Here is a 16,200-nt window from a genome sequence, read left to right on the forward strand (position 1 = left end):
GGCGGGAGTGGGGACCTGTAGGAGCGCCGCGCTAATGACTCCCATGACTCTGTATCGCTTTTCTGCACACGTACACCGCCATCCGTGCTCAGAGTGTAAAACCTGCCTGTCCATCTTGTCCCAAACACTTCCCCCCACCCCGAACCGGAGCGTACTGGACAACTGAGCAGCCCGAATTCGCAGGAAAAACCGAAAGAATCGCAGACGGTCCAGTCAGCCATCTCGAGCCTCCCGGCGCTGGATCACGTTCATCCGTATAAATGAGGCACCATTGTTCCCAGTGCTCCTCTCTGTGGAAGACTGTCGTTTTCCTCTGTCCCTGGCTTATATTTGGGTGTCCAGCTGATCCACTCACATGACATTAATCTCTCTAATGGATGTTTGGCAGAAACGTTTTTTGCTAAACAGATTTTTTTTTTTTGATCATTCAAATGTCTGACAACCCCCCCCCCCCCCCCCCCACCGCCTTCTTCCTCTCCCTCCAGGTTTTCTCCACTCTTTTTTTTTTTTTAAGGACACTGAAGACAGCCGCAGATCACTGTCAGAGCAAATTACACACAAAACAAATGTTGTCATAAGCTTGAGGATTTCTGCTTTTATTTTAGTGTTTTGGGTTTTTTTGTTCTCGTTTCTCGTTTTGTGTGTGTGTGGGTGTGTGAGCGTGTGTGTGTGTGAGTGTGTGTTCTCGCCCCTCTGAGGCTGTCACACCGTGACGCTCTTTACCAGCTCCTCACTTCTGAGAGCGAAGATTTGGAGAGCCGTGCAGGTGCTAAATGGTGCGGAGGTGAGGAGGGAGTATGTGCCTACGCAGGGTGTCAGCAGGGAGGAATATTGAAACGGCACAGCCTGTCATCATCCTCATCATCATCAGTCATCCTCTCACTTCACACCCAAACGTCTGAGTTTCGTCTTCCTTTGTCCTTTCCTCTCCTCCAGCCTTCATGTGACAAGACAACGACGACCAAAAAAAAAACAACAAAAAACGCAGGTCCACGTTCGCCCGACGTCAGCCGTAGGTGACCCAGTAATCTGGGAGTGTCTGAATTGGTGAACTGTTTTGAATTAAATTTTAGTGTCTAGCAGCCACTTTGCAGCCTCGCTCCTCTTTTCCACTGGTAGCGACTTGCTGTGGATTGGGGATGGGATTCTTTATTTATTTATTAATTTTACTGTTGTAATATTGTAATTACTGCAGCAGTTTATGAGGGGAGGAGAGGGAATACACTCTGGTTTCTCTTAATTGAATTGCTCAAATAGGAACAACATGCTCCAATATACAAAGCTTTGCCAAAGTATTCACACCGCTCGAATTTTTTCACATTTTGTGACTTTATTGCCAGAAACCTCTGTATTTTATTTGAATTTTTCTGTGACAGGCCAACAGTAAGGAAAAGGAAAATGTTACACAGCGCTTTTTTTTTTTTTTTACTAATAATAGTGTGGTGTACATTTGTACTCAGCCCCTTTTTACCAACTCCCCTAAATAAAGCCCTGTTTGCTCTAGTTCAGAAAGTCCTGTTTGTTTGAGGAGGTATAAATGTGCAATTGAACCCTGATGCAGACCAAAAATCAAGTTCTGGTTGCCTAAAAACCTCGGCGAACTTAGGGCGCATATGTGGATGCAAGTGAGCCAGAGACCACACTAAAAGCAGGAAGTGGACTATAGTGCATTGAATTCTGGGTAAATACAATAAAAACAAATGTGCGACTTGAACACTAGCGGGAGAAATGATTTGTGGTCTTTTATCAGAGACAATAGAGAACTTCTACAACTGCTAAAATACAAATAAATTAGATTTTTGTTTTCATTTTGTGAAGAAGGAAGTTGCGCTCGATGTCTTCTTCTGAGGTATTCCTGTTGTTTCATTCAGTGGTTCTTGGTGTAGCCCACCACAGGCGAGGAGAGGAGCAGGATTTTTGGTTGGCTTGGATAATTTGACCCAGTGGAGTATCAGCGGAACATGTAACAAATGTTGTAATTTTGGTCCCCAATTGATCTTTAGAAAACTTTATGGTCTACAAGGAAAATACTATGCGTAGAGGAAAACCAACTCGCTAAATACACTATGGTAAAAAATGGTGGTGGCAGCATCTTGTAGAGGGGGATTATTTTCTTCAGTGGGAAACATGGGGCTAGTCAGTGCTGTAGGGGAGATGAATGATGCCAAATAAACGATAAGCCAAGAAAAACTGTTCTAGGCTGTAAAAGACTTGGAACTGGGGATTAGATTCTCCTTCCAGCAGGACTACAATCCTAAACACACAGCCGGAAATACGTTTAGATTGCTGCATTCATCTTTTAGTATGCCACAGTCAAAAGGCCAGACCTAAACTCAATTGAGGTTCATGTGCCGAAACTTTAAAATCATTATCCACAGTTGCTCTTCATCCAATCTGACTGGGATTGAGCTCATTTGCAAAGAAGACCAGACAAAACAAAATTTGTTGTCTAGATATGCAAAGCTGGTAGGGACATACAAAAGACTTGCAGCTGTAATCACAGCCTAAGGTGGTTCTACAAACTATTAACTTAGGGTGCCTGAATACAAATGTACGCAACACCTTTTGGAATCATAATTCATTTCCTTCCCACTTCAAAATAATCCACTACTCATCTATAAATAAAGTACATTAAATTTTATGGTTGTAATTTGGCAAAATGTGAAAAGGTCAAAGAGTGTGAATATTTTAAGCACACTGTACAAGAATAGATTATACATCCATCCATTTTCTTTATACCCTTGTCCCTTAGTGGGATCAGGAGGGTTGCTGGTGCCCATCTCCAGCTATCGTTCTGGGTGAGAGGGAGGGTACGCTCTGGACAGGTTGCCAGTCTGTCGCAGGGCAACACAGAGACAAACAACCATGCACACACACTCACACCTAGGGGCAATTTGGAGAGGCCAATTAACCCATGTTTTTGGACTGTGGGAGGAAACTGGAGTACCTGGAGAAAACCCACACATGCACAGGGAGAACATGCAAACTCCATGCAGAAAGACCAGGAATTGAACCCAGAACCTTCTTGCTGCAAGGCAACAGCTCTACCAAATGCGCCACTGTGCAGCCCATAGATTATACAATTACATACTAATTAGATTTAAGTATTATATTAGGGTTATAAGAGCACACCTGGAGGGGAGCTGTGCTGTAAACCTTAAATCCAGCGGAACGTGTAAAACCCCATCAGAATTTAAACCTAGCTTAATCCCATTTGTTTTGAAAGGCTTGTTTTGGGAAAGGGAAAAAAAAATAGCTGAATGGTTCAAACACGGTTTTTAGTCCGGCGCGCGGCAGCCTCGGCGCTCGCTCCGCGCGTGGGCGTTCAGGAAAAAGCCCGTCTGAGAGCTGTGCCACTTCTCGCTCACTTCGGATGCTGCTACTGCTGCGTGGCTCCTCCGGTCTGCTGAGATGAAAAGAGTTTCCTCCCTCTGTGCCACAGAGCCAGTGCCAGCACGGGGGCATGCGACACACCGGGGACGGCCGTCGTCTGAGCTGTTGTCTACCCAGCGAGCTGAAACACAAGGCCGGGCCTTTCAGGATCATCCATTCAGCGGCTCCCTGTCTGGACGGCCCTTGTTGTCTGATCGCACGTCTCGCCCGCTACATAAAGCAGCCCATTCTTTTCATAGGTGACCTGATTTTTTATGTAACCTTGCTCAACTTTGGGTTTGTTTTGGGCCTTTTTTCCCCCCTCCAATTCATTCAGGAAGTGAAGTGGATTATTTTTTTTCCCTGAGACAAGCTTCTGTACAAGGCCAGTCTGGCCACAGAATGATTTCCTCTCCTCTGTGGATTACTTACTCTTTATCTCTTAGATCTCTAGAGAAAGATGTTTTTCTCTAAACTATAGTATTGATTAGCGCTTGTTTTGTGCTTTGCTTATACATTTAATTCAATTATCTTGGAAAAATGTTCTCAAAGGAAGAGCTCAGGTCTAGGGGTGCACCAATTTAAGTTTTTTGCCTGGTCACCGCTTTTTAACCCTCCAGCTTTCTTAGTATGACGCTCAGGAGGAGCGCAGGGAAGCGCCATCAGATCGTCAGTTCCCGAAACCCTATAAAAAAGAGAAAAACTCATAAAAGCGAATGTGGGGTCCAACTGACCCCATCTCTAAAGACTGCTGGAGGGCTAAAAAGCCTGAGCTGCTGATTCCGATTCTGACTGATGCCAGCTTTTTTCCCTAAAAAGTTACTGAATATAACAACATAGTGCCGATGTTGACAACAGTGGGGTGACTGTTGTCAACCACACATGATGAGAAATGTGACCTGGTGGGCGGGTCCTCTCCCAAAGGCACAGTGGCTGATTTTCAGAGTTAGAGAAGATCGGTGCATAAAATTGGTTCAAAACTATTGGCCAGGCACCCTGTTCAGAACGCTGTTAGAAACAGCACTTCCTCTCTGTGGTGAAAAGCTCCAAGTCTTTAAGATGGAAATGCCTCCTTACCATCACCATAATCCTTAGCTGTCAGATTCAAAGTCAGGATTCTGGTCACTTCAAAAGTCAGTCATATTACTCCCACCTTTGAAGAAACATGTTCATTGCATTAAACCTATGAATAATTGTGGTGTTTACGGTGTTGTGCTACATGAACTGCATCATTACTCCAGACCTCTCTAAACGAAGAAAGCCACCATGCTGCGGCTGCATATCTATACTATAGGACCACGTCTAAGGCAGATGGCTGTTGCGTGAAAGCTGACTCGTAAATCTCTCGCTCAGCGTAGCAATCCCGGAGACTTCTATGTCCTCAGCAGGGGTTAATTGAGCGTGCCAGCAGGGACTACCATAACCTCTCTGGTGGGCAAAACATACACCGCACGCCCGCGTTGGGATGCAACGAACCGGGATTACTGCATAAGATGCTGCTGACCTAGTTTTGGTGTTTTATTTTTTTTTTCCTTTTTATTTCTTTTTTTTAATGCGAGGTACGATTAAAAACAAAAGAGGTAGTTATGAGGATGACGTCACAGTGGGAACGTGGTGTACCTGTGGGCAGTCGTTTGAGGGTTTAGCTTTGGAACAGGTTAATCTTTTATTTAACATGTAACCAGCCACAGTGAACACGCAACTTAATGTCTGCAAAAGTGCTCCGCCGCAGCGTGCACAAACAATAAATAGGGTAAATATAATGATGATGTGGGGCTGGAAGTGCGTGGAGTGATCTTTGCGTCCCAGAATGCCGGAGTGGTTTTGGTGGGTCAGGAGGATGGTGGAAAGCCAGCCGTGAGGGAAGCAACGGGACAAGGCCGGTCTGCAGCGGCGTGTTACACTCCGATGCGTCTCCAGACTCTGAAATGAGGACGGGGAGTGATGCACTGTGGCAGTGTGAGAGTGCAAGTGTGTGTCAGGAGTTCAAGCAGAGGGCATGGGCTGCAGGGGCCTGCCTCCGACTTGATACTTTTTTCCCCCTCATTTGATCGTCATGTTTTAGTGCTTGGAGATAGAAACAAAAAGGAATATTTAATTCAGTGTTTCCTTTCAGTTTGAGAACAGAGAATGAGAAGTGAGAGTGAAAAGTCATATTTGTGTGCATTTTGATGTGCTGCATTCTTACACGTGTGACCTTTCTGCTACCTATACAAAGTATCAGAAAGACTGTATCTTTTTCAGAATACTGCGTCTCCTCACATTCCAGACTCATTTAATCTCCATTTTGACTCTCCGTTCAAAGCCGTCAAATAAACGGCAGTAAAATGATTACCGACAAAGTAAATAACGCTGAAACGCATTTGTTGTTCAAGAGAAGAGACATATTAATGTTGCAGCATGGGACTATTTGTATTTTTCCACAGAACAAAATAGATCTAATAGGGAGAGCTCAGTTTCCTGCAAGTAAATGGATGAATAAGCAAGCACCATAATCATGTAAACAAATAAGGCGGGGGAGGTGAAGGACGGATTGATTGCGATGTTGGAACAAAGAGCCGAAGTTAATGAACTATTACCCTGTTACCTCTTTATTAGGTACACCTTTCTAGTACCAGGTGGAAACCCGTTTTGCTTCCTGGTCCAAATTGACATGACAGCATCATGTCTCCTCTTCCGCTTCACTCCAAAGTGTCTCTACTGGATTGAAATCTGGTGACCAGTTTGAGCTGATCTGAGCTTTGTGACATGATGTACCCAGAAGGTTGTTGCAATGTGGTCACGAAGGCCTGGATGTGGCCGGCAGAAATACTCAGGTGGGGTTTCAGCAATGCTCCATTGTTATTAAGACGACTAAAGTGTCAAGAAAAATATCCCCACGCTATTAAACCACCACCAGTGAAGCAGTGGTACAGTCAGAGTTCTGGTTGTTGTTTTTTTCGAAGGTGTGTAAATTATATTGGTAAATATCGGCTATCGGCCACGACAGCAACAATAATATTGGATATAGATATCTGTCCAAGATGGAAATAAGTATTGTTTGCAGTAGCCCAGTTTTGAGACCAGTTCCAAAGTGCTAAAATAACTAATATTGGTTAGTATCAATATATGCATCTCTAAAACATGTATATTGCTAAATATGGGTCTCTCAACCATAAGAATAACAACAATATTGGATATCCATATTGGTCCAAGATGGAAAATAAACATGAGTTCTGTTTTATTGATCAGACTGATACTGATATTTTATAAAGACGACTAAGATTGGACAATACAATACAAAGTTAGAGTAGATATATCGTGCATCCCTTTTTTGTTCTATACACTGCGTTGCCATAGACATACAATATCCAATAAAGGAAATCAATTTCAATTCATCCACGAATTGAAGCAGCAATGTGTTGTTTATTGCTGCTTTTTTACAGCAATGAACAACATGGCGTTCATAAAGCATGAAAAGATAGTTAACTTTCAGAGGAGCAGAAACAGAGGTGCTAAAAGGAATACATTTGCATGGGAGATATCCAAAATTATTCACGCACCTGGCAGATTAAAATTCAAAATGATTTTAATTGAACTTCTTGGTTTCTGGTTAGAAATGATGGCCATCTCCCAAAATTCTTTTAACATGTTTGTAATAATTTTATACAGATCACTTTTAACTGAATAGTTTTATCTTGTCATTTCAGCAATAAAAACTCTACTTCTAACTGCGGAGCAGCATTTTTCTGGTTTCCCCTGGGATTTAGTGAATTTATATTTAGTGATGAGCTCCAAGTCTTTGAGGTTGTAAGACCTCTTTGCTATCACCCTAATTTTGGCTTCTTCCTCAGATTCTCTGAGATTATTATTATTATTATTATTACTTTCAACAGAAGAAACGAGTTAGTAAAATTAATTTTACGTAAACCTGCCAGAAGGATAACTTTATCTGTCCTGCCAGGGTCGATCGGGTCAGGAGGACGTGAATGTGTTTGACAGATTTTAATATTTTTCTGTTTTACACAAACAATGCACACCATGCTGTCTTAAAATGGCACCTAGACTCACAATGAGAAGGAATTCTTTTTTTGGCAGGTATGAAACCTGTGTGCATATTTTGCATATTTGAGGCTGCAGAAACAATGCGAAACAGTTGGTGAGGTTAGATACTTTTGGCACCTGATGTGGAGAGGAGTGACTCGATCACACTCGATGGGTGTGAAAATCCCTTGGGCGCTCCAGGTAACAGGCAGTCACTCGCTGACATTAACGCTTTCCTTAGCTGAACGTGCTCGTCACAGGACAACATAACGCTCACTAAACGCAACAATATTAGCAGGAAGCTTCGCTAAAAATAATTTGGGAGGTCACGCCCCGTTACAGACTAGAAGAGCCAATCCTACTGCAGCACGAGGGAAGAAAAATAAAACATCACCAACTGTCATTTCTGGCCGTGGTCAATTATTGCAGTCTGCTTTTTGAAATCATAAAAAGTGACATCTACACAGAAGTCTGTAAATCCAAGCAAAGCGCAGAACAAACTGACAGGCGGCACTGATTAAGGAAGTGTGTGTGTGTGTCTGTGTGTCACAATGAAAATCCTCACTTTTTCTTTTTTCTTTTGTTTTGACCAAAAAAAGCCTTTGTCTGTTTTGATTTTCTTTCTCCCATAAGTAGGTAATTAGACCGGTCTAATTTTAGTGTATGAATAAACTGGTGCATAAACTACAGTAGAAGGAGAAGAAGAAAAAAAATCTAGTGAGCGAGAGAGTCACATGACCTTCCCTCTTCAAGAATCATTAACTGTGACCTTCATATCTGATGAAATGTAAAAATGTTGTCATAAGGAAAAAGGGCTTAACTCTTTTACCTTGGTGCTTTAACTGCTGATACTGCCAGTTCCTTTCACGCTCCATATTTCCACCCACACCTATTAACCCTGAGTGGGGATGCTCATTTTCTCTGCATTCTGCTCACCGTCTCGTATATTTTATGCTTTTTATACCGACATGCAAGCTATTAACCTCCCGATCATCTGCATATAGTGGCAACTGTAACGTACATAATTTACAGATTGAACGATTAAGTTCCCATTTCAGATTTCACGCCTCGGTTTTCTGTACCGCGAGGATGCCTAAAGGTTGGAGTCAAGAGGATGTGGGGTCAAGTTTGAGCTGACAATTTATTTTTTAATGCAAGGGAATCACAACAGATTGATTATTAACACATCATCGTCAAGGTTTTTTAGGGCTTGTCCATATAGAAATAGTTCACCCGAAACAATCTTGTAGTTAAGATTTAAGATAAATACAACATTTGCTAACGTGTTTAGTTCCTTATGGAAACACTGAAAATGACCCTAAACACTGCAGTAACTATGCCAGGCCTGTAGATGGTGATACAATGGAAAAGATTGCAGTCTGAATACCAGATGTATCTCTCATTTTTTATATTTCATTTACTTCCTTTAAATGTAATACTTTTAAGAAGTGCACCTGTCCCTCCTGCAGCAAAATATCTCCACAACATGATGCTGCCTCCCCCATGCTTCACACTAGGGCTTGTGTTCTTCGGTTTGCAACATTTACGGCCAAACACATCACTTTTTATTTCTTAGGACCATAAGTCACATCTCCAGAAATTGATGTTTTTGTCCCTAAGTGCATCTGCTAACTATAAAATGTCTTTTTATACTTTTTTGCTGGTTCACGTAGCATTTTCAGAAAGTAGTTTTGCTTTTGTTCTGGGGTTGATTCAACGTTTTTACCCAGTGTCTATCCTGAATGAAATGACTGAACATGCTACGGTTACCGTGTGTTTGAGTGTTGCCTTAAAATACATTCCCAGGAAAAATTTGGTCTGAATTAATGACAGACTGAGGAAAAAATGTGTTTTTATAGTGCGTTTATATTTGCTTTCAACTATATTTAGAAATGTATAAAATACAGCAGTCCAGAACTTCTTTTTTCCATTAAGTTCAAAAAATACCTTCACGGCTCCAGCCCTGGATAGCTCCTCCTAAACTTGCTAATTATTTTTTCTGTTTTTCTAACTCTTACACTGGAGATGTGCTGAAAGATTCATGTTTTCTTCTTTTGTTCTCGTTTCTCCCAGGTTCGACCTGAGCTGTTAAACTTGTCCATGTGACAGGAATCCCAAATTGGTAGAAGGCATGAAGCAACACTGTGATATCTCTGTGGCTGGTCCATGACACCAAACCCCACTCAAACCCTTTCACTATTCACCTACCCTCTGCTCTCATCACGCCAGACTACCACTCACTCACATTTACACCAAGCTGCAATATGGCCAGCAAAAGGAAATCCACTGTGCCCTGCATGATACCATCCAAATCCAAACATGCACGTGAGGAAATTGTTCTGGGCTCGCTACCAGAACTCCTACCAACAATCCCAGAAGACAGCATTCTCAGCATCTCTGGAGAGGAGTCAGCCCACTTTTCTCACAGCTCCTCCAAATCCGAAAGCAGCAGTGAAACGCAGAAAGGAGGTACTTACAGCTGCGTCACTTGCCGATTCGAGTCCAGAGATCTAAATTACTTTTTGGATCACATGCATAACTGCCACTTAGACTTCAGAGCCCAACCCACCTTCTACTGCCTGAACTGCGGGGTGTCGGTTGTCCGCTTCGAGGCTCTGGCGCTGCACAACGCTAACGCCCACCCCAAGATTATGGAGGGCTTGGTTACTGCCTCCCTCAGTGTCAACAAAAGAGATGGAGTAACAACTGTAGAGCAAAGCCTCTTTACAGACAGTGGAGAAGACAACAAAGAATCTGGGATCTCCCTCACTAAAACACCAATCGCAAAGTTGATGAAAGCCAAGGGGGAGCACAAAAAGATTGTTGTATCTCACACTGTGGAGGTACGGAAGATAGACACTGGAAAGGATGCAGACCTTACCCTGCTGAATAATGTGCCTGAACTCCAAAACGGGGCTCTCAGTACGTCTGGGACCCCAGCTATGCCGAGGACCACTGTCACTCATGTGATTACGACAGTGTCCAACCAAGTCTTTCACCAGCACACTCCTCCTCTTTATTCCCCCACTTCCTCTGACGCGAATAAAGATCTTCCAAAGGTGATGATCCCTCTCAGCAGCATCCCCACCTACGATGCCGCCATGGATACTAGCAGTTTTCTCAAGACATCGTTTGGCAAATTTCCCTACCCGACCAAAGCCGAGCTCTGCTACCTGACGGTGGTTTCGGAGTTTCCAGAAGAGCAAATCAAGCTATGGTTTACTGCCCAAAGGCTTAAACAGGGCATCAGCTGGTCTCCTGAAGAGATCGAGGAGGCCAGGAGGAAGATGTTCAACACTGTTTTCCAAGGAGGAGCACCCCAGAAGCAACCTGTGACAGCACAACAGGTCAATCACATCGTAACTCACCACACTGTCACTGGCCTTCCAGGCTCAAAAGGACCAAACTTTCAGATGGCCAAAGTTCCATACAGTGGTATAAAACCAAGGCCCGTTGGAGTCATAGCGACACAGGCCAACTTGTCAACCAAGCCGCATGTGACAAGGGTCTCGTATTCTTCTCCGGTTGCCCCACCAAAGTTTCCATGTACTGCTCGAGCAACACAGGAGCCTACTAAGAGCACTGAACTCACTGTGGAGCAAGAAAAGAGCAACGGGCTGGATGCGGCTGGAAGCAGCGGTTGTGTCAATAGCACCAGCAGCAGTCGAAGCAGCAGTAGCAGCAACTGTTCCAGCATTACTAATGGTGTTGAGAGCAGAAAATCGGTAAACAACAACAGCGACCTGACCAACACCACCAACAGCGTTGCCGCCTGCTCCGCAGACACTAGCAATAACAGTGAGCACTGCGTTGCTGACACCAACACCGAACCAAGCACCAAGAGCAACAGTTTACCAACTGGATCAGAGGGTTCGAACAGCACCACGAGTCAAGTGATCATCGACAACACCAGCAAATCAAAAACAAACTGTAACAGTCATCACAGCAGCTTCATTGTTTGTGATCCAGATGGGGCTCATGCTGACGGGGCTGACGATGAAAACAACAGCCACGTTCACAAGACCAACAGCAGCAGCATTAGCAGTGAAAACTGCAGTTCCACCTGTGATGACAGCGTTCCAAACAAGAATAATGCCAGCAAACCCCCAACTGAAAGCACCAGCACTACTGTCATTACAACAAGCAACTCATCTATTATAGATGAGGGTGGATGCAACAAAGACTTTCCCATGAAAGGCATGTCAATCTTACAGAAGCTCATTAAGGAGGAGGACCTAATTATCGGCGAGAGGGCACGGAAAGAGCTCAGAGTTGACCCCATTAAGATCAATTTTAAAAGGCTGAAGATGAACGAACCGCAGACCACATCCGACGCTGTCCATCAAGAACCCAAATGTGACATTGAGGTGTCGGCCTGCCATACGTCTTTCTCACCACCCTGGGGCAACAAGACCCCGCAACAGCTGCAAATCCTCCGGCAGGCTTTCTCCAACACTCGTTGGCCCAGCAGCCTTCAGTACGAAGAGTTAAGCATTCAGACAGGCCTTCCTAAGTCAGAGGTAGTGCGCTGGTTCAGCGACAGTCGCTACAGCCACAAAAATGGGCAGCTGAAGTGGTTGGAGACTTATCAACGGTCTCCAGCGGAGTCAGATGACGCAAGGAGCCACGGAGACACTGAGGCCGAGTCACAGAAAGACCCTTCACCGGCCAAAAAGAAACTCATTGAGCAAGAAACGATCAAGCACCCGGAAAGGAAAGCAGGGCTGGACTCAGGGCAGCAGCTTGTGTGGCAGGATTCATATGAGCCGCTGCTCGCTCTGACGGGATCCGAGACTGGTGGCAGGAAGCACGACAAACCTGAGGAGTCAGGTCAGACAGCAGTCCTGCAGGATCCCTGGTCAGAAGGAGGAGATGAGCACCAGCAGCCCACAGCGAGTCATTCACTGATCGAACAGCAGACTGACACCAACCAGGCCAGGTAGAACAACACATTTACAGTTTACAGATGCTAAATCCTCTGTTCCCACCCAATTTTTCAGGCACAGAACACTACCCTCTGCTGCTGAATGTTTTGAACCAAATGTTGTCAATTCATATCCACCAGGGAGACAACCAGCAAAAACGAGTCGGAACTAATATGAATCTGAACAGATTACAATATGTTTCTAGATAGTAACAGAAAGCATCTATTGTCACCCTGAAGTAATGCTTTGCCATACACTGATAAATCAGCCCCAATTTCCTTAATCTTGGGAGACCGGTGATCAGGCGATACTTGCATGTTAAGCCGATCTTATTCACTGATTCACTGTCCTCGTTTGCTCAGAAGGCTGACTGACAGACCCACCCATCAGGTCACGTCTCCACGTTTGCAGTTAAGAGCAGTCACCCCGCTGTTGTCAATTGAGTGACTTTCTTGCCTTAGAAACGTTTGAGACAAAATTTTAAAAAATCAGTACTGGCAGGTCAGTTTGAAGATTGGTAATAGGCAGTCAGCCGGAAAACTGCAGTCGGTGCACCGTTATTTGCCATACCAGTTGGAAGCTTTAAAAACTAAAAAAAGATGCTGACTTATTGCACATCAGCATGGTGTTCTTGGCAGAACTTTATTCTTGTATGGCACCCAAAAGCACTATTTTGAAACTGGCCAGAGATTTGAAGTGGACGTGGTTACTACCCTCACAAATGAACACTTCCCAAGAGTTCTGCATTGGAATTGCTTGTGAAGTATAATATGTCCTGACCTGGAGTAACATCTTGTTCCTGTTGCCCTATGAATATTTCTCTAGATCTAGCTCTGGACAACAGCATACAATCGAAACATTGACGTGAATGTGAGCATTTATCATCTTTATAACATCACCGCAATACATGGAAATTCTGGATGTTTCGACGTAAACAACTCAGTGGTTTCAGACCGTGCGTACGCCTGCCCATGTTACCCGTTGTAAAAATAAAATTCCTCATTCACTGTGACACTTTTACAAGCCCAGGGCTGTTTTTCAGTCAAGAAAGCAAAACCAGTGTAAGTCAGGTGTGGTGATAAAAGCACGACAGCTTGTTGTTTGTAGCGGGAGCTGTGTTGACGTACAGTAAAAAAAGAAGTGTGTACAGGTCCTCATGCTGAGTAGTTTATTCAAGCAATCAAAGGTCTGTGTTTTACAAGCTATTTTTAGATAAGTAGGACTCTTAGCACTGAATTATAGATCGAGAGCGCATGCTAATATATGTGAATAAATCTCCACAATTGCCTTTGGTGCGGCAGATTTTCAAAAGCCAATTTAACACACACATGCATGTTTTTTTTTCTACTTATTTAAGAAGTAGAATTTTCTTCACGTTTTCTTCTTGTGTTGCCCATAGGGACCGCCTGAGGATGGAGCTGCTGGAGGTGTGATGAAGCACCGGACAAGTGACGCTTAAAGGCCGGCCTGCTCCCCTGGCTATGATTTGAGTTTTTTTGTTTTGTTTTTTTTTTAAACAACAAAAAAAAAAGTGTGTTCATAATGACAGCAGATGTGATTGTAGCTGGACCGCTGGACTCTGACTTAAACTGTGAATATCCCCCTCCCCCCTCGTCCGCCTCCTGCTCCTCCTCGTCTTCTTCTTCTTCTTCTTCCATCTGCCATCACTTCCTGCCACCGACAGAAGAAAAAGAACTTCTCACCTTTTGAGTCCTGTGATGTTTTAAGCCTTTCATGCTTTTTTGTGGTTGTGTGGGGAGGGTGCACAACGAGGTCAGTATGAGGGATCAAAGAAAAGAAAGAAAAGACGCACACTGACTGGAAAACTGACTTGAATGAGCGAAAGTTAGGTTAGGATAGGGCTGTAGGGAGAATTATATATATATATATAAACATACATATATATATATAGTTGAAACTGCACTATAAAAGATGGTTTGTACTGCCTGGACAAACAAAATATGTGTTGAGGAAATGTTATTGTTGGCTTTGTGATATTTTTTACTCTATTTTTTTTGTTCTGTTTTTTAGCAACCAGTACTTCAGCACTGCCTTGAATTTTACTTTTTCTTTCCGTTAGTTGGGTTTTCAATTCTATCTACTCTTATATAGTCACTGTAAGTACAGATGCAATCGAACACATTTTATTCAGATCTGTATTAATGTCGGTGATCACTTTGCAGTTCAGCTACACGCAAGAGGCTATATACAATGCACTAACGAAGACGGCGATGCTTAAAAAAAAAAAAAAACAGAAATCAATCTGCTTCACTGTAAAGGTATTGACAGCTGTCAAGATCAATACACTACACTGCCCTGCAAACTGAACAGAGAGAAGCCTGTCACGCTACCGTTGCCTTACTCAGCTCTGTCTGTGTGTTTATATGAGTCGTCTGTTCATCACCTTGCTTTCGAGCTACTGTGCTGTCCAGAAATAATGGTAAAAAAGCAACAAAAAAACAAAAAACAAAAAAAAAAAGCAAAAAACAAAAACAAAACATTTTTAACTTGCCAGTGCATTGATGGTCACTGTTGGTCTATATCTGTGAAAAAAAATCTTGTGCTGCTTTCTGTACACTTGGAGATGTTCAACTTTAAGCTGTAATTGTATCGAACATTGTTAACTGGCAGAAACAGAAGAAGAAAAAAAAAAACAGAAAAAAAAACCCGTTTAAAAGCAAAATTCTCAATTTGATCCCTAAACACTGACAGAGTGAGATCTTGTGCTAGCTAGAGAGCCAAAACGAGGAGACGGTCGCTCTTCTCTGAATTTTCTTGTGTTTATATCGAAGCATACAGTCACTACATGAATCTCACTAAAGCTGCATCTTGAAGCTGCTAATAGCGAAGAACGGTGCTATACCATCCAAAGTGAAATCGGGAGGTGGGCTTCCCCCCCCCCAGCCCGCCTCCTACCAGCAGTGTATGCACTTGTGTCGAATGTTACAAATTTATTTTGGTTTGAGATCAATGGAATCTGGACTTATGGTGTTAATGATCACTTAAACTTTTATGGAAAATAGTCTTTGATCATAACACTGTTGTAACATCTTTCTACACTTCTGAGTCTTTACAGAATAAACTGATTACTCAACAAGCAGCAAAAGTCTTGTTTATTCATCGCCTCGCTCCAGTGTTTGTCTGGTACTTTGTTCATAGAGGTTAGAAATGAGTGCGTAGCAGGCAATGTGGAGGAATATAGTGCCATCTGCTGGTGAGAAGCCGTTAGTACAATCTTTCCATAAAAATGTCCGAAAGTATTCATATTTCTTAAACATAACCACAATGTTTATTGGAGGGGATTTTATGTGTAAACAAAGTAGTGCATAATTGTAACGTGGAAGGTAAAATATTTTCACATTTGTTTTTACAAATAAAAATCTTAGTTTGTGCCATACCCTTTTATTAATCTACATTTACTCTAATTACCCTAAATAAAGCACACCGTAACCACCAGCATTTAGAAATAATTCAGAAAGTAGCTTTGAGAACCATGGTACTCCGACGGGCCTTTTATTTTTAATGCGCTACCACTGTGTTTGCGAGTTCCAGCAAATCAAAGTAAATCAGTGTAGTACACTTACCCGTACATGGCTGATGAAGAAAAATGAAGCTAGCTCCTAAGCGTATGATAGCAACTGGTTGGTTTTAGCCTCAACTGCTACGAGTCACAGAATTATGTCTGCACGCGACTCAAACGTTTGCCTGACAGTAATTCGTACCGGGAGTCTGGACTCTCCGTCTCGGCTATCGAGAAACGAAGGCTTCCTGGAGGCATGGACTCTGTTGAAGTTTTAAAGGTTACCCAATCACTGAAATTTGTTTCTGACATAGATAATGCGCCAGTTTGACGCTATGAAGCTTACCGGAAATTGCCTGT

General features: G+C 43.1%; 1 protein-coding gene across 4 annotated transcripts in view; it reads left to right on the forward strand.

Moving 5' to 3' along the window:
• Positions 1-14,785, forward strand: part of zhx3a (zinc fingers and homeoboxes 3a) — a 22,982-nt gene extending 8,197 nt beyond the window's left edge. For 3 of the 4 annotated variants that reach the window (XM_007565653.2, XM_016678352.1, XM_007565654.2), the window contains 2 exons: positions 9,469-12,334; positions 13,720-14,785. In XM_007565653.2, coding sequence (XP_007565715.1) covers positions 9,660-12,334; positions 13,720-13,753 — 2,709 coding nt within the window. In that variant the 5' untranslated portion in view covers positions 9,469-9,659 and the 3' untranslated portion in view covers positions 13,754-14,785. Of the gene's footprint in view, positions 1-3,442; positions 3,633-9,468; positions 12,335-13,719 lie in introns of those variants that run through there. The other variant, XM_016678353.1, reaches the window with a different exon arrangement.
• The last annotated feature ends 1,415 nt before the right edge of the window (positions 14,786-16,200 follow it).

This window comes from Poecilia formosa, unplaced genomic scaffold (genome assembly GCF_000485575.1).
Source record: "Poecilia formosa unplaced genomic scaffold, Poecilia_formosa-5.1.2 Scaffold181, whole genome shotgun sequence".
NCBI classification, from domain to species: Eukaryota; Metazoa; Chordata; class Actinopteri; order Cyprinodontiformes; family Poeciliidae; genus Poecilia; species Poecilia formosa.